General features: G+C 48.8%; 5 protein-coding genes across 5 annotated transcripts; 1 reads left to right on the forward strand and 4 right to left on the reverse strand.

Annotated features, from left to right (window-relative positions):
• Window positions 1-1,376: 1,376 nt before the first annotated feature.
• F5891DRAFT_1162098 (uncharacterized protein) lies at window positions 1,377-3,164 on the reverse strand. The gene is made up of 5 exons (XM_041365279.1): window positions 2,984-3,164; window positions 2,872-2,936; window positions 2,799-2,822; window positions 1,754-2,745; window positions 1,377-1,702 (listed from the first exon to the last, which is right to left on the reverse strand). The coding sequence occupies exons 1-5, from the start codon at window positions 3,051-3,053 to the stop codon at window positions 1,678-1,680; spliced, it is 1,176 nt and encodes a 391-aa protein (XP_041230838.1). The 5' UTR covers window positions 3,054-3,164; the 3' UTR covers window positions 1,377-1,677.
• Window positions 3,165-3,533: 369 nt separating this feature from the next.
• Window positions 3,534-6,806, reverse strand: F5891DRAFT_1008451 (phosphofructokinase domain-containing protein). The gene is made up of 9 exons (XM_041360539.1): window positions 6,499-6,806; window positions 6,169-6,439; window positions 5,687-6,114; window positions 5,548-5,641; window positions 5,308-5,496; window positions 4,985-5,255; window positions 4,284-4,917; window positions 4,138-4,209; window positions 3,534-4,084 (listed from the first exon to the last, which is right to left on the reverse strand). The coding sequence occupies exons 1-9, from the start codon at window positions 6,603-6,605 to the stop codon at window positions 3,682-3,684; spliced, it is 2,469 nt and encodes an 822-aa protein (XP_041230839.1). The 5' UTR covers window positions 6,606-6,806; the 3' UTR covers window positions 3,534-3,681.
• A 1,502-nt stretch (window positions 6,807-8,308) lies between these two features.
• On the forward strand, window positions 8,309-10,770 carry F5891DRAFT_681742 (uncharacterized protein). The gene is made up of 5 exons (XM_041372773.1): window positions 8,309-8,950; window positions 8,999-9,163; window positions 9,218-9,361; window positions 9,412-9,456; window positions 9,506-10,770. Exons 1-5 carry the CDS (start codon window positions 8,547-8,549, stop codon window positions 10,668-10,670), a joined length of 1,923 nt encoding a protein of 640 aa, XP_041230840.1. The 5' UTR covers window positions 8,309-8,546; the 3' UTR covers window positions 10,671-10,770.
• Window positions 10,771-10,864: 94 nt separating this feature from the next.
• On the reverse strand, window positions 10,865-11,912 carry F5891DRAFT_1008454 (uncharacterized protein). Its single transcript, XM_041360540.1, has 2 exons — window positions 11,309-11,912; window positions 10,865-11,255 (listed from the first exon to the last, which is right to left on the reverse strand). Exons 1-2 carry the CDS (start codon window positions 11,585-11,587, stop codon window positions 11,124-11,126), a joined length of 411 nt encoding a protein of 136 aa, XP_041230841.1. The 5' UTR covers window positions 11,588-11,912; the 3' UTR covers window positions 10,865-11,123.
• A 2,173-nt stretch (window positions 11,913-14,085) lies between these two features.
• On the reverse strand, window positions 14,086-16,756 carry F5891DRAFT_1126069 (Sodium/calcium exchanger protein-domain-containing protein; the record flags this gene model as incomplete). The annotated part of the gene is made up of 5 exons (XM_041364042.1): window positions 14,086-14,382; window positions 14,435-14,536; window positions 14,594-14,784; window positions 14,867-15,844; window positions 15,910-16,756. The coding sequence occupies 5 exons, from the start codon at window positions 16,754-16,756 to the stop codon at window positions 14,086-14,088; spliced, it is 2,415 nt and encodes an 804-aa protein (XP_041230842.1).
• Window positions 16,757-17,452: the final 696 nt, after the last annotated feature.

The following is a 17,452-nucleotide window of genomic DNA, read 5'->3' on the forward strand; positions in this document are numbered from 1 at the left end:
ACCTAGGTGCCCGGAATTGTTTGCAGTCAACTAATGAGCACATGTATCTCTTCGGATCTGTGATGTTGAGCTTATGCTCCACTTTCTAGCGCCAGGGTCGAATGGGTTTGGACAATCAAAGGCATACACATAATTGAAGGACCATATTGATTAGATCATATGCATGAACCCTATCATTGTTTCATGACCGGGGCAGTTGCCGGCTGAGCAACGTTCCAAAAATATGGATGATGACGATGACACACTACAGCTCGCAAGATGTGCACGTTATCAAGTCCAGTACTACTTAATGCGCTCGTCCCAGTGCGTTTATGTTGCAGTTGTTATCCGTTATTAATATCAGTTGCTTTTAGCGGTTGATTTCTCATACTGCTGACAGTTGCATGTGCTCTGAGGACCAAAATGAATGACGGACAGAGATACATGACTCAGGTCAGATAAAGCAAATCAATCAGCTGTTTGTCATCTTTATCATCACCAACGGCTTTGGGGACTCGGAATTCAAAAAGATTCTGCCATGACATTTAAAAACCACACGACAGACACCTTGGCAACTTCCATCCGAGCAGCACAGACACGATCTGAAACATTTCTGCTATGTTACGCGAGGCGCTTTGCTGAGAAAAATTGCCCCGAGACAGCGGGGGGAAAAGATATCAAGGGTATTTACGGACTCACCCGAAAATTTCAGGGGTCAGGCCAATTGAACTAGGTTATCTAAGTCGAAATGTAACATAAGAGGCACTTGGGCATCCGCAGCACCAACCGTGACTGCAAAAAAGCACAGGGTACTAATCCTTGAATTAATACCCATGTCGACCAATATCAATGGCTACGCACCGGCGTTATTGTCAGAAAAACAGCCAAGAAGAACTAAGAATGTGAGACGACTGCGGCAAAGGATAGGAGCCGATGGACGTTTTCGATAGATCTCGAATCTCAATCAGAAGTCGGAAAGGCCGAACACTCAGGCCTTCTCGCGCTCGGTAGATATCGAACCGAGATTGTTCACATTGCTACACGGCAGCTTTAGGATCAATAATGGTGTAAATTCACAGGCAAGAGATTCTACACCTGCGCTTCATCACCATATGAAGTCGTGCATGTCGGGGTGCAAATGATGGAGGCTAAGGTTAATGTTTGTGAATCACCGGAAGCGAACAACAGCATGTCATATGTAAACGAAGCGGCCCGCCGCGCACATGATTCAAAGGACGGCTGCAGTCCAGGGAGTACGGATTTTGAAGGACTCGGAGAAATTTTATCATCCGATGTACTAGTAGTACTGGCTTCAATTTGTACAGGATCTTGCAAAGATGTGTGCAGCCTTTGCTAAATACCCCAAACACACATGGTAACCGGCAAACGTGAGTTGTACTTCCACAGGCAAATTATAACCGAGACGTTTCACGAAAGCGCATACCCCTTCGGTTATCTGCGTATGTATTCCAATATCACCAGCATACAGTACTACCTAATCGACGTTTAACAATAGAAACGGTCTACATAAGTCAACCGAAGATCCGGAATTGGCTACGGAAAGGTAAATAAATGGACATTATGATGGTCCATGATGGGAGAAAATGTGTCGCAGGAGAGCAGACGTACAGGTGTTAGGATGACACCAGAAACGAGAACTGATAATAAGAAAAACAGATAAGACAAGCAGATGTACGTTCAGAATATATTTGGGATGAATGATCTGTATTCTCGTCAGTAAATAAGGACAAGAGCTAGATGGGTAAACACTTACACTGCACTCATTCCAATCGCGAATGCCGCGACGCCCCATGCAAATGATTTTTGCCTTGGCTCGAGATGGAACCTTCCAACCCGCTTGTTTGTTGCAATTTGCCTTTCTTGCACTTCTGGTTCCTTAAACTGGAACCTAAATTCTGTACTCTCATCTTCATCATCCCTTGCGCGCTTCAATGTGTCGGTCTCCATCAACGGTGTATCTCTCTCCGCCTTCAACCGCTCAATCAACTCCTTCTGCTCGGCTATGTCCTGAGACATATTCGGATGCGCAATTTGAATTGTCTCCGCCTCGTCTTCCACAACAGTCTCGTCAGACCCCCCCGGAGTAGTAACCTCGATAATTCGCACGGCTCGCGCAGATGACTTGGGCTTGGGAGACTTACTCGCCGGCGAGATAGGTGCCGGTGACCGACGTACCGGCGAGCGAGGCGCTGGCGATTTGGGCTTGACGGGCGATCTGGCAGGTAGGGAGGCAGAGACAGGTGCTGGACTCTTTGTCCGCGCCGACCGGCGTGGAGGAGGTAAGGTGGAAGGCGCAGGATCTGCGACCGGTACAGGAGAAGATTCCCGCCTGCGTTTGGGGGTCGGAAGTGTGATTGACGGAGCAGGAGTGGGGAGTGTACTACTTGCAGCAGGAGACGATCTTGGCACCGCTTTGGGTGTCGTTTTTGTCGAAGAACGACGGTAGGCTGCAGAAGGGTCGGGGGTGGCTTTGGCGACATGGGGAATGACGCCCCCCAAGCCATATGTGTGTGCAAATTCAGGAAGGAGAGCGACCTCGGCGCTGACCCATGTTCCTGCAAGACGCACTATGGTAGGTTCCTTAGCGGAACCATTGTTCCCAGTGAGATCGTAGGTATCCTTTACCCAGACAGTTTCGCGACGTTCATCAGCTTCAGAAGCAGTGGGGAAGGCGGCCCGGAACATAGTAGTCAGACTGATAGCACCCGTATCAAAACGTCTCAATATGAAAGCATGGCCGCCAGGCTAGAAAAGATGGATCTATCAACTATTATCAAATTGAACTTAACCGAACGTACTGTAGGAATCTTCATGCGGCCCACCTTGGGAGGGGTCAGCTTGTGATAAGGATGAGATAATCGGCAAACGTACCAAAACCTCATGGCCATCGCGATCCAGCGACTGATATTTAACAGGAGGCAATTTAGAGAGGTCGACTAGGCGAGGGTCAGGATGTAGACAAGCATTTTGAAAAAGGACTTACGAGAAGCGATATGAGGATTCTGGTGTTTGAATGGAAGATCAGGTCGTGGTGGTAATATCGTTGGAGGCATCGTAGATGGTGACAATGTCGAGTATTGACAAGCTAGAAGAGATACAAAGTAAAGACTTGGGAAAACAGAACCGTAGCTGCAAATATAAAACGGTGTCACGTTTAAAACGCGCCGTGCGAAAATCAACACTTACCATGTGGCTGTGTAAACCTCTAGTTTCGCACTCCGCTTTTGTTCTATGCTCTTGTACATGGACCATACAGTGGTTGTGGTCGTGACCATCATGCTGGGACATAATGGTGCTCACACTCTTGTTATCAGCCTGTTCACAATCGTGGTTACAGAATGTTATGATTTTCATCCACAAGACAAATGGCCACACCTGGTTACAGGCTTGGGCTGCCTGTAACCACTTGTGTTCATTACACGGTCTCAAATCGTTACCAAGTAGTAAGTACAGACCCATGGTAAAGTTGACTTACCTGTACATTGTGTGCCAGAAGTTGGACAACGTCGAGGTTGGGTCGTACGCGCCAGACGACGACGATTGAGTGGATAAATGATATCATTCTGCTCGTATCTGTAACTACCAACCATCTATCAATAAACCGGAAAGCGAATATAAACACCTATATACGTATACAAAGATAACACATACGACACTGATTTCCCTGTTCCTCTGGGTAACTCACAAAATTTCAGGCCGTCCGACCAGTGCTTCCACAAGGTCCTTGATCTCCGCCCACCAAGCTGTCTTTCCTCTGCGGTTCTTCATATCTGCGTGTTGCACCATCTCCTGGACCGGTACCCATTCAAGAGCAGACCCTTGTATTGTGATAACTGCAGCACTTTCAGGCGGCGCCTGCTTCACTTTGCCAACTTGTTTCTGTAGGGCATCGTGATGCTCTTCAAGGAATGCCATGCATCGCAAAGATAGACGCGCGGCACGTGCGCGATCCATAGGTGATGGGACCCCACCCTGTAAGGTGTGTCCAAGGGAGGCGGAACGAGCATCGAAAAGGTTACCGCCTTCTTCCTTGAACATCTTCGTCACGACATCAGTGGTGTAGACCGTCGACGCGCACTCATTGCTGGGAGACCATCTCAGCAAGTTCACCATTTGGATTTAAAAAGTCAAACCAACCGAATGACCATACGACCTTCACTCTTGCCCTTGGCATCTAGCCCATAGCGGATCTTCAGGAAATTTAACGTCCTGGCGAAGGGTGTCAAGGTTCATGCCCTGCTCCGGAGTGTAGACAATGCTGGCACCAGTCTGAATAAGCCCACTCATCAAATTCAGACTCTCCGGACATCAGTAACAGATTACTCACGGCCAACGCGCCCATGGTGGCAAGGTACCCACACTTGCCACCTTGCGTCTCAACCACAAACACCCGATTCCTACTCGCACTTGCACTCTGCTTGATCGAGTCGCATGCATCAACAAGCGCGTTCAAACTTGTGTCGCTACCCAAGCTGAACTCCGTCATCGGCACGTTATTTGATATCGTAGCCGGGAGATGGGCCATTGGGATGTGGAATGCAGGGTAGTGCTTCCGCCCAGTCTCAAGGATTAGGAGCGCGTTAAATGCCTCAAAACCGCCGATCATCAAGAGTGCGTGAAAGTTGTGTTCTTGGAAACGTGCAGCCACTGCACCGAGGTCAACATCTGGGAGGGTACGGTTTGTGCCAAGCTCAGAACCGCCACGAGAGGTCCAGGCATCGACACCCAGCCAAGAAAGCTCGTGAATGTTGTCGTCAAGCAGACCGCGGAAGCCATTGTGCACTGCAAGCGGGTGATGACCTTGCTTGATACAGTAACGTACTGCAGCTCGGGTGGCCGCATTCATACCACCAGCTGGGGCGCCCATGCTACGTAGAATGAGACCACATTTTGTGAGGTATAGTGTACAAGGACGTACTGCATGATTGCAACACGCATTCTCTGCAACAAGATATTAGATTAAGCTTGATTGAATATGATAAACTTACTCTGTAGTGAGGCAGTTGCTTCTCTTTGAATAGCGTCGAGGTGGCAAAGAAACCCTCCAAGCTCTGGTAAAACTCGGGGTCACGCATGGACATTGCTTTTGCGAAGTCCTTTGCGCCGATTGCATCAGCTACCGCACGGGTCATCGCCACCGCCTCCATGAGTGGCACACGGATTATTTTATTCTCCCTTACACCGATCATGTACGAAGGAGTGTCAGGCGTGGCCTCTAGGAGTGCCTTAACGGCTTCCTCGCCTTGTAGTGTCGGCTGAATCGAGCTGCAATGAATGATAATGGATGAATGAGTCACGAAGACCTACCAGAATCCGATCAAAAGCGCAAGGCCTGCCACCACGTTGGGTGTGTCCAAGAGTTGTGACACGCGTATCAAGCCCAAGACGTTCAGTAAGGACTTCTTTGACGTATTCTGCACGAATAGGCTGAAGATTCTCATCAAGCGCACCCTCGGCGACGATGACGATTGTTTTACGCTTGCCAGCTTCTCTGTGCTGTAAGGAAGGCTTAAGACAATAACAGAGATTGAGAGGAACTAAACTTACGCCACGAATGGCTTCACACATGTCATCCTCCCAGGTCCCCCCAGGGATAGTTTGAGGCGGGCGTTCAGGGATAAAGATAAAGTCTGCACCAGAACTGAACTACCATAAGCATTGTATATCGGCAGTAGTCACAACGTACCTGACGCCAGCAAGCAAGGCGAGCCAGCCGCAGTGTCTCCCCATCACCTCTAACACAAATGCACGCGAATGACTTGCAGCAGTCGAATTAATGTTATCGATGGCTTCGCAAATACGGTGTAATGCTGTCGGTGCACCGATGGTCAGATCTGTCATGCTCATATCATTGTCAATCGAGCCAACAAGGCCAACAATCTTGAGATGTCCGTGCTTCTCTGCCTGCTCTTCTGTGATCACACCCTGAGTGAGCAGCTGTGACACGAGAGAAGGCCATTCGGAGCGAAATAGGTCCGCGCCAGTTAGGGAACCGTCACCTCCACAGACGGCAAGAGCATCAATTCCCTCTTTGATTAGGTTGCGTGCAGCAGAGAGACGACCTTCTGGAGTACGAAAGGCTGCCGATCGAGCTGTTCCAATGAGAGTACCACCCTGCCGCGTAATAATCAGCATACACATGTCATTGGGGAACATCCACATACGCACCTCAGCAAACCAACCTCTGACATCATCCCACCCCACACGAACGATATATCGACCTTTCAATGTGCGGCCATGGTGATGATCACCTGTTCCATCTCGCAGAAGGTCACCATCTCCAAAACGGAGATTTTCCATAAGATTAGTGGGTACTCCTCGATGAGCGTATTTTAGTGCAGACGCATCAGCTGGAAGGTCTGTATGCAATGAATGCGCCTGGGTGTTGCCCCTCACAAGCCCCTCGTATCCTTCCCGTACAATCCATGTTTCGCAGCCTCTGTCACATAAATGTTGGTGGAAGTTTAACACAATGCAGACGTGATGATCGGAACACACCTCAAGATGCCGATCTTGACAATGGCACGGACGACAGCATTCATACCAGCGCTGTCGCCTCCCGAAGTAAGGACTGCAAGCTTCATTTTGCCTGTGGATTGGGACATCGCGGGCGTACTAGCGGATGAAGATGGTATTTAAGGTGCTTGACGGCGATTGTGAGATATTAGTTACAATGGCCTGATCCAGTGTCGTATGGCTGTATCAATTCACAGTCTGGGTTATGGCAAGCCGATCCAGGCCAACTATAGCTAGTAGTATGTATCGTATGATATACACGCTGAACCGATACATTTTCGGCTACCATCCGTATCGGCCTATTTATGTAATTTATTTTCCCGATTTATCCATCGAACGTTCATCGTGGACATTTCAAGCTTGTTGTACTACAGTACCACAAACGATTTTCTTGCAGGGCTTGCGACGGCAGCATCCTAGATCTTGTTGAATTGGTCAGGGTTGGGTCAGGGTACTGCAACCCTCGCGCGCACCGCCTGCTCCCCTCAGAGCTAGTTTGGTAAAGTAAGTGAAGAACTAAACTGCTAGCTTCTTAGGTGACTACGAGGAGTCTTCCGCTGCGGCGTTGCCATATCATAAGGACTGTCTAAAGTTGCAGCTGTACAGGGCTCAGAGCGTGTCGCAGCGTGCAGTAGTCGTAGCTGCATGAGGACATGTAGGAAATCGCCAGTCTGTATGAAGTCTGCGCAGACTCCCCGCCAAACTCTAGCACGTCTGGGGAGATGTCTATGATCGGAGTTCCGCGCGGTCAAAGGTCTGTCTTCGTCATTGCAACCACCCTGCCGTCTACGTTCAGCCACCATCACGCATTCCGCCATCTATGTCAACTGTCATACCAATCTTGTCATCCTTGTCAGCTTTCCGTCACGGTTCTAGTCACCTGGAGAGAGGACATGGCAGCCGTGGACTGGGATCTGCACAAACGGCATGGAGTTGGCAGGCGGGTAGGAAATAAAAAGACGTAGAGGAAATAGCAGACATACCGGTAAGTATGAGAGACTCGTAGGCATCATCGAGGTAAAGACCCTGATAATAGGCAGGCGGTATGAAAATTGAATGGGATGATAGCGACATCGTGCGGCAGCCTTGACAGACTTCCTGGCACTTCCTGAATCCAAGAAAACTACTGACAGGACACAAACTTTCATCCAGTTTGCATAGACCTCATACAGACTGACTAAATCCCGCACTTTCTGGTTGTATGTAGGCGCCGCCACTGCGTGCGGCACCACTATCATATACTATCAGCGTCATCTCCATCTCTTCATACGGATGCGTTGGTTCACGCGGCTGGGAGCATTGCAACATGCCTTTCGAGCCAAGATGCTGCCAGCTGCACAATGTCATAGATCGAATGTTACGCGGATGGTCAGCGTGCATGGCTTTATCTGAATGGTGTTCAACCTAGCCCAAGTCCAGCAGCAGATGATAGTTTGCGATCGAGTTTCACTTGATGCCTGAGCACAGGACTTCGGTGGTCGGTTTGGGAAGTCCAAATCAGGGTGCGATGCCTCTGGACTCAGAAGGTCGTAGCTAAGGCGCCAAAGATGCTTTAATTGGATGTTATGATTGATGGGGTCTGACCGTCTGGGTGTTGAATAGTGAGGGATTGTTCGGTAATTCCAGTAGAATTGATAGGAGGGGGCATGATGCTACGATTCAATATTCAGTGCGCAACGACATTGGGATCCATCCATGACTGCAGACATCTTCGCGGTCAGATCAAGACGAAAAGCAATTGAGGCTAGAAATTAAACACGCGGAGTACGAAAGCGTTGATCAATCTAATTCAAGTTCGTGTCTGTGAAAGCACTAACACTCCGTGGACGCGACCCCGTACAATGCGAGGCCCGCCTGCACGATATCGTGGGTCGAGCGTTAAGTATTCCGCGAATACGTCAACGCGCAATTTGATTGTGCAATATTTATGTGCATGACCTCGCTTCTGAAATTTCAACTCGGATCCGAGTAACGGGCCTTCCTTCTCGGCATCTCTACTGTCCAGTATCCCTTTTCACTTTTTGTTGATCATGGTAGTGGGCAAACTCTCCTTTACAGCGCGGTACGCTCGTCAGCTCATTCACGAGAGCATTTCTCGCCAACTCTGCACTCTCCGCGAGTCTCACAATACAGAACTACCTATTCATCTCTCAGGTCTAGGTGGTACGAACGATACGTTGTCCGGCGCCAATCGTCCTTCTGGAGCTCATCTGGATGCCAGCATTCCTCTGAATGTCAAATTCTGTATTGTTGGTGCTGGAGTAGCTGGGTTATATATCGCCATGATTCTGAAAGAACTTGGTATACAGTTCGATCTCGTGGAGGCCTCGGACCATGCTGGGGGACGTTTCTATACCCATAGATTCAGTGAGACTCCCCATGACTACTATGACGTAGGGGCTATGCGTTGGTCAGAAATTCCGATGATGAAAAAGTAAGCAGGGCATTTTGGTTCTGAACACAATTCTAACATGGACACCAGAGCGCTTGCTCTATTCGAAGATTTGGATGTTCCCTTGGTTCCCTATTACGTGAATGGTAAGAACACTTCGATGATGTTCAATAGCATCTTGGGCCCACCTATGGACTCTTCGGAATTCGACCCATACAAGTTTAGTGTCACGAATGGTGGCATGGTCCCAGACGAGTATGAGGCCGTTCTGTTCTCTTACACGAGTGGGGCGCTGATATTTGAGGTTAGGTTCGTGGCTACTGGAGTTCAGAAAATCCTCGAGCAGGCGTCAGCACCCTACCTGCAACTTTTGAGGGAAGACTTCGAACAAGGTTTCCAAAGACTCATGGAGGTAGACGACTACTCCATTAGAGAATACTTGCGCGTGTACATGTGAGTTGGTGCTCCATAATTCTCCATCGTTTATGTTAAATGCCCATTAGGCAGCTTGATTATCATACCAGTCAATGGCTAGAGACATATATTGCGTACGAGGTGCTTTGACTCCACCGCGATTCCCACTAACGTTCATATAAGCCCCAGCGACTTCTTCGACCAATCTTTTACCGAGTTTGTCATTATGAGCTCAGACTTCCACGATCGGGAGGACTATGGATGGAAGTGCATAGACGGCGGCTCGTCAGTTGCAATTTCTGCTATGCTGAACAGGATTGCTCCCCATAAACCTGAATATTGCACTTCGGCCACTCGCATCGCTTTGAATCGAACTCATGCGAAAGTGGAAGTCAAATTCGTCACTCCATCGGGTCAATCATCCATCCGTCAGTATGACTCGGTTTTTAACACCACTCCCTTAAGTTGCTCACAAAGCATGGACCTTGTTGACGCCGAGTTGCACCCTACACAAAGAGATGCTTTGCGTTGTTTGCGATACGATACATCCTGCAAGGTCGCAATAAAGTTCAAGACCCCATGGTGGATTACACGGTGCGGCATAACAGAGGGTGGTATATCGTTCGGTGATATTCCAATCCGCACATGTTGCTATCCGTCCCATAGTATTCACGATGACCCGAAGAAGCCAGCCGTGCTCATCGCCTCATATACAATTGGTCAGGATGCTCAACGCATGGGGACCCTGATTAACCGGGACTCACCTTTTGGGGAGTCGCGGCTCAAGGAAGTTGTATTGCGGGACCTTGCACGTTTACACGCCAGATCTGGGATTACCTACGACTTTTTGGCAGCACAATACATCACGCATCACGCATATAATTGGAGAGATAACCCATTCTCCGGTGGGGCATTTGCGATATTTGCGCCGGGACAGTTCAGGCACATGTACCCGTACCTCGCGCGTCCTGCTGCTGACGGTAAATTGCACTTTGCGGGGGAGGCCTCGAGTGCGCATCATGCATGGGTTGTGGGTGCGCTTGAGTCGGCGCAACGAGCTGTCATACTCTCGTTACTGAGGTTCGGACGGCGGGACTTGGCAAAGAAGGTGGAAGAACGCTGGGGGCCTTCGTCCGAGCTAGATTGGGAAGGACAGGAAACCGCATATGTGCAGGCGATGCTTGGTCGCCTGGAACCAAATTGTATAGCCAAGATGAAAACCCCAGAGAGCTATATCGACCCAGATGAGTATCATGATTTCGAGGACGATAAGTCTAGTACTTCCGTTACCAATGAGCCTGACAGTGACAAGTTATCTGTGCGATCTGGAAGATGTTGCATAGCATGATAGGTCTTGTGAGAATATTTCCGAGTCCCTGATGCCTCGAGGAGTTGGTATAAATAAAATATGACACTCATTGTTGTGATGACTACACTGCCAGAAAAATTACTGCAGCTCCTGCCAATATCGTGACAATGATTACCGTTACTTGCACGATATCAAACCAATGTGCCCTCTGAGATAATGCGAGCCTGAGAGAATAAACAGGTGCGACCTTGTGCAATTAGATAAGTCAACGTATAAATGGCGATAAGTAGTATACATAAGATGATCCAGGGAGATGGAAGTGTACATAAGTAGGTGGCTATTATGTAGGCGGTACGCGCATAACCTTTAAGGTATTCAATAACAATAATAATAAGTACAAGTGTTGTTCATTCAAAAAAGTCGGACATGTGCATCCCTCTCACCATCTTAGACTGCCACGTCAGCTCCGCCCGCAAATTTAATAAATACGCGTCAACCATATAGTATACACAGCTCGCCCCCAGCTTGCAAGATCGCGTAGGAGCCGGCGATACCGATGCCGAGGAAAAATTCGACCATATGCATACTGAAGCATGTGGAGAAGCCCATGATTTGGGGAAAGACCTGAAGGTTGTGGTCAGGCGATGCGAGGGTGGGAGGAAAGGAAATAGACTTGCGCCAGCCATGCTCATGTCTGTTTTGCTGAGATCCGCAAGGGAGTTGCACATTGCGAGGATTGTGAGACCAGTTACTAGTACTACCGTGACATCCAAGAGTCCAAATGCGGAACAAAATATCTGTGTAGAATAATCTGTTAGTATGATGATATGTGCGATATATCCAGGGTGTATGAACGACAGTAGCAAGATGCTGATTGAAGGGAACATACCTGCAACAACATTGATAACCACTTCCGTGATTGCCATAATCCATGCGATCGCAATTAAGAGGCTCATGCTACACCACGCTATACGTCCAACAGGGTGGCTTATAAAGGAGTTGATGATCACAAGCTCGGACACCAATCCAATGGCTGGAATAACGAGATGGAGAGGTAAGTGACTTTGTAAGGCGGCTATACGAGTTCGATGGGGACTGTGAACAGAACGGTTAGATACGAGACGAGAGCAATGATAGTGTTAGACGAGTAATGAGACGTTGAATACGTTCTAGAAGGCTTCTGAGGTGCTTTGAGAGCGGGAAAGTATAATTCACTATCGGTATCAATGTACATGAGCGATTTATACACGTTTTCGAGCGGGAGGCTAGGCCAGAACGAGATGTGGTGCGGTCGAAGATATTGGTCGTGAAACGAGTATCGTAGAATGAGAGCACAAGGTAAGTTTAATGAAAGAAAATGGAAAGCGGCATGGCTCGGTCCGCTCGGATACCAATTTTTGAATTTTGAATTTTTATGTTTCAAAGGCCATCTACGCTCACAACATAACCAGTAATGTGGTGAGTCACGTGGACAGCTTCGAGTGCCGGATATTCAATCCTTACACTTCGACAACAGTCTTTGGGGCAGACTTGCAGTAGGCCAAGTACTTATATAATTAGGGAGAGGCAGCACGGCACAAGAGACCAATGTTATCATTGGTGTTGCGGCCCCTGCTGGTCGGACACGGTAAATCACAAGGTCGGTGTCAGCCTATCAGAATAAGGTAGTATCGCCTCAGTACGGTCATCAATGAGCTGCTTGCAAGCAATATCATTACTGCAGTCCGGGATCAGATCGTTCGTTAGCGCTGCGCTAAGTTTCAGTACTAGGCAGCCAGTCTGTTCAACAGAACATTCTGGGGAAGGTCAAGATAGATTCGAAAGGACTTCACCTTAGTAGGACCACCCGCAGTGTGTGTCTCCAGCTTACTCCGGACAACGGTCCGAGCTCCGTTCGGCTTCCAAGTGGTAGTCTTACTAGTGTCGGCAACTATAATTTTCTTTGATTCTGTCCGTCGGGGCAGGGCCCTAGACTCGTAACCAGTCTGACTATGCGTCAATTTGAGACGGTGAGAATATATTGACATATGGTCGATCTCGGAGTGATTTGGCAGGCGAAGCGAAATCTGGCAGATGCCAGTATGCCGCTTTGGGTAACATTACTTGTCAACAACGCTGGATGCTTACAGCACGCTGACGCAGCACATGACGCAAGCGATGACGCATTATTGTTGTTTAGCTGAGTGTAACCTGTTCCTACTACTTGCTGTTGAGATTTTCATGCCGTTCTCTCTGTTTGGAGTCGCGGACGACAACATTCTGTAATGTTCTAGATTGGTAGCATCGGTGCCGGAACTTGGCGTTGAGTTTCAAGACTCCTGTTTACAAGTATTTTGTTTTTTACAAGAAAGGAAGGTTATGTTTCCCTGATGGCACACTGCGGTGCTAGCAAGTTTAGTTGATCGAACGATCGAGGAAAGATGCAGCGCTTAACACGCTAATTAGAGTAAAAATTTATGGTGGAAGATACTATAAGTTCTGAAGTCTGTTGGAGTCGTGGTAAGCACTGAGACATATTCTTGGTCAGAAACATGCAGTGATATAGGATTATTGGGATAGCTAGAATTGCGAATACAAAAAGTATGGTGGGCATGGTTTAGCAGGTGACCGTCGTTGTCCTTTAAGTGAAGTCTGTCTATCACATAGAAAATCACAAAAGGAACTGTATAGCTCACCAACGCAGTCCTCCAGTCCGATCGAGAACCTCGCTTCTCGTTTTAAAGTCAGCTTGCGAAGAGTTCAAGCTCGCGTGTAGCTGAACATCTAACTGCCAGATGTAGTCCACCACTGCCGGTCGAGGTTGAATCCCCAAACTCCAGGGAGAGTAGGGGCAAGATCTGTCCTATGTAATAGGGCACATTGTGTTGCAGAAATGGAGCAACTGAATAAAGCGCCACGGTAGGATTGGAGACCATGAGGACTAGATCAAGTTGTGTACAATCTGAATCGGCCACGCGTCCACGCTGATAGAAAACTGCTACTAGCAATGAGGCAACGCTAGCTCGAAATATAACCGAATCGCTTACCTGCTAGTTCCTTGCATGGTTGCCATGCTGCAAAGATATGATGCATGAACGTTCCTTGCGCTATTCATTTCGATAAAGATCGTGTGGAAGTGTTCATGATAGCTATAGGAGTATTCAACGTAACAACCAAGATGAGTTTAAGTCTTCAAGCTACGAGGCATTCGTACAAGACGACCTGTCTGTCCACGCCCCATGAATACTACAATGAAGCAGAGTAGGTCGTGAGCGCGATAAGTGAAACCATTCATGAAAATTTCCTGGAAATTTTGAGCGTATGTATACACCATGCAGAGTTAGCGTCTATCAAAGCACTGTGGCACTAGATGCCGGATATTTAAGTTAACACGTTCGATAGTAAACCCTAGATACCGGTTGTCAGAATCAAACTCTAAACGTGTACATGGTTCCTCTCACCATCTATGAGCCCTCTACCACCTTAGTTCCACCCATAAATTCACTCCCATGACCACGAAATATGCACCTACTAAACAAAATCCCCACATACGACTCAGTACGTACCCGTTCAGCGGGACGACGACCAGCGTTGCGATGAGCAATGTCAGTAGTCCGAGTGTACTGCTCATGAGCGTATTTGAAAAGTGTAGTGTGTATGGCTCGCCACCAGCTTGCGAAATCACGTAGGAGCCGGAGATGCCGACACCGAGAAGAATGTTGACCATGGGTCCACCGAAACACGCAGAGAAGCCCATGATTGGGGCGAAGACCTCAAGGGTGGGTCAGGTGGTGGAAGGGTGGGAGAAAGGGAAGGAGACTTACAGCTACGCTCATGTTTGCTACGAGATCCGCGAGGGAGTTACCTACTGCGAAGATCGTGAGGCCGATTATAGCATCCGAAAGTCCAAAGATGAAACCAAATGTCTGTGTAGGTCATCAATACGATGGGAGGTGTGTATAGGATAAGAATATAGAACGAACCTGCAGCACATTAACAGCCTCATCAGCGATTGCCATAATCCATGCAATCGAAACCAAGAAACCCATGCTACACCGGGCCATACGTGCAGTAGGGTGGCTTCTACCATCCGCAAACACGAGCACAAGCACAGCAACTGCAAGTCCGCCCACAATTGTTCCTAACACGAGGAACATGAAGTGATTCGCATCGTCTGAATCAAATTAACAGTCAGCTCACATTTCAAAGTCCAAAACGGCAGGAAAGGGAAGTGGGCAAAGAGAGAACACACGCACGGAATAACACCCCTAAACAAAACAAAGGGCCTAGGACGCATTGTGCAGCCATCAGCCATTTATTAAACTCGATTTCGTGGAGATCCGGCTGCATCACTTCCTCCGCAATCAACGCACGCTCAATACCGTCTTCCTCAAAGTCCGTCAACCGGCCATCCTCACCGGCGTTATGATGGCGCTTGTGCATTTTCTCCGATGCGGATCCATTAGAGTCATATGGGACCACGACCACAGGTAGAGTCAGCGTGAGTGCCATCACCGCAGGCGCGGCAAGAAGACTCGCTATTTTCCCTAGTGTGTTCTTTTCTCTGAAGTGATGTAGCGCAGGGAAGAGGATGTAATACGTCTTTTTCACGACCCGCCATGCACGCTTGAGTTTCGACGGAGGAACATACGGCTCCACTTCTGTCGTCGTGGTAGACGCGGTGTCCGTTGGTGATGCAGGAGTGTGAGAAATAGATGGAAAGGGTGACATTGAAGCAGAGGTGGGTGCTTGCACGTCGATCGCTAACGATGATGGTTCTTGACCCTCTGAAATGATGTCATTCACAAGTAGCCTGGGACTCCGCTCATCAAGAGGCAGTCCTCCTAACGTTGAGTCCCAGAGGTCCTCCTCGTTCAATGGAGTGCGGCTTGCATGGCTCCCGCCATGTCGGTGGTAGTGGCCACCCGCGTAGGGGGTGATGGGGCTGTCAAAGATGGACAAGCTGCTAGAAGTGGCGTGTGCCTGTAGGCTTGCCACCACCTGTCTGAACTCGAGCGCCCCGACCAGCGAGAAGGACGGCATCTGCGAGAGGTGGGGTGAACTCAGGGGTGAGGGAGTATGGTCCCCACCAGGGGACTGTGCATGGAAAGAGGATGACAGTGCACGAGGGTGTGAATTTGGGAGTGCAAGTCGTGGAGGTTGGGGACACGATGATGCCCGGTGCCGCGTTGGTGGCGAGAGAGGCACGGTAAGCGTGTCAGCGGGAGGGGTAACTGTATATATTCATGGATGAACAAAAATAGAATGGTAGGAGTGAAATGATATAACAGACACGCACCTACGTCATGATAGGGCTCCACTACAGTTTCATCCTCGCCATATTCTGCTCGGATAAGAGCTTCAAGCTTCTCCCTTCGATCGCGCCGCCGCTCCCACCAGCTCCCCACGACAACGACTGCGGCATAACACACGTACATGACTACCAAGAATGCGCACTCTCCTGCTCTGATGCGGCCATCGTGGAGTATCACGAGCAATATAATGACGGAAAAGGTAAAGAAGCCGACGTCCCTCAGAAATGGGGTTCGCTCGACCTTGAATGGCTTGATGATGCACATGCTGCCTGCCACGACGCTTACTATAAATGAGGCAGCTCCGAGCAGCTCTCCGATGGCAAGACTTCCTGAGTCTGCACGCATAGCGGAGAAAGTGCTGAACACATCCGGGGAGGCATTTCCGAATGCGAGAAAGGTGACACCAGCGACGTTTTCATCAAGACCTAGGAAGGTCGCAATTGTTGCCAAGTTCGGAGTGAAGAAATCAGATGCAGATATTCCGAGTGTGCTGAATAGAAACAGGAGCCAGAGCACTAATCCAGCGAAAATCAGAGGCCGGAAGGGTGGGGAAGCGCAGAAGTAGTAGGACAAGTACGGAATGCTCAGAAATGTCTCAGGCGATGGACATGACTCCATAACATGTGCACATTGTAACGAAAGGTCCGAGTAGGATAGAGGAGAGCAGCTCTTCTCTGCAGTCGTCATCAGCGCTGGCCCGGGCCCATTCCGCTTCCAAAGGGACTGCGGCAGAGACTGTTCGTAGGATTGGCCATATCGACTCTGTGACCACAAAACTGCGTTGACGATGAGGCATGTAACAAAGACAGCCTTTGCCCCTGCGCTAGACATGGTAGGGAAGACAAAGTAGGACCTTATGTCGGGGTTTCCACGAGCTTATACACTGACGCACTTAAACCTCGTGCCCTTAATTTATATTTACCCACTACTTCGATGATCAAAATTGTCCTACTTTCCTACAAAGTTGGTCTTCTCAGTGCTTATATGTTCCAACTTCTTGGGCGCAAAATTTGTGGTTCTGGAATCCAGACCTTTGATCATCTTGGACCATCTTGAGCACATATAGTCACACCTACAAGTCGTCAGGCACTGGTACCCCTTGGATTGCTGTATCGTAATAAGTGCCCCATTCTTCACTACTATCAAAGACATCGATCTACTACATTCTTTGTGTGATAGAATGCAAGGCGGGCAGTACCGCGCTGACTAGTAGCATGCTTGCCTGGGACTGACCTACACATGTTAATACGAAGGCAGGGTCATCAATCCGGATATGAAACGCCAAATTGAAACATGAGTTACGAAAAGCGACTCACTTCGTCCAGGAGCTCTATGATTTCGCCATATAGAGACGCGTTTGCGGGGAAGCATGGATCACTGGTACATTGTGGCGGGCCGCTTATAGAAATCATCGGGCACCATTTTCAGGCGACCCGGAGAGTCTTTAAGAATCTGGCACTAAAAGGTTAGTGTGAATGATACAAACGCGAAAGACGTGAGGTTGGATTGTAGGCTTGAGGTGCACCA

The sequence above is a fragment of the Suillus fuscotomentosus genome (genome assembly GCF_016647785.1).
Source record: "Suillus fuscotomentosus strain FC203 chromosome Unknown F5891scaffold_7, whole genome shotgun sequence".
NCBI classification, from domain to species: Eukaryota; Fungi; Basidiomycota; class Agaricomycetes; order Boletales; family Suillaceae; genus Suillus; species Suillus fuscotomentosus.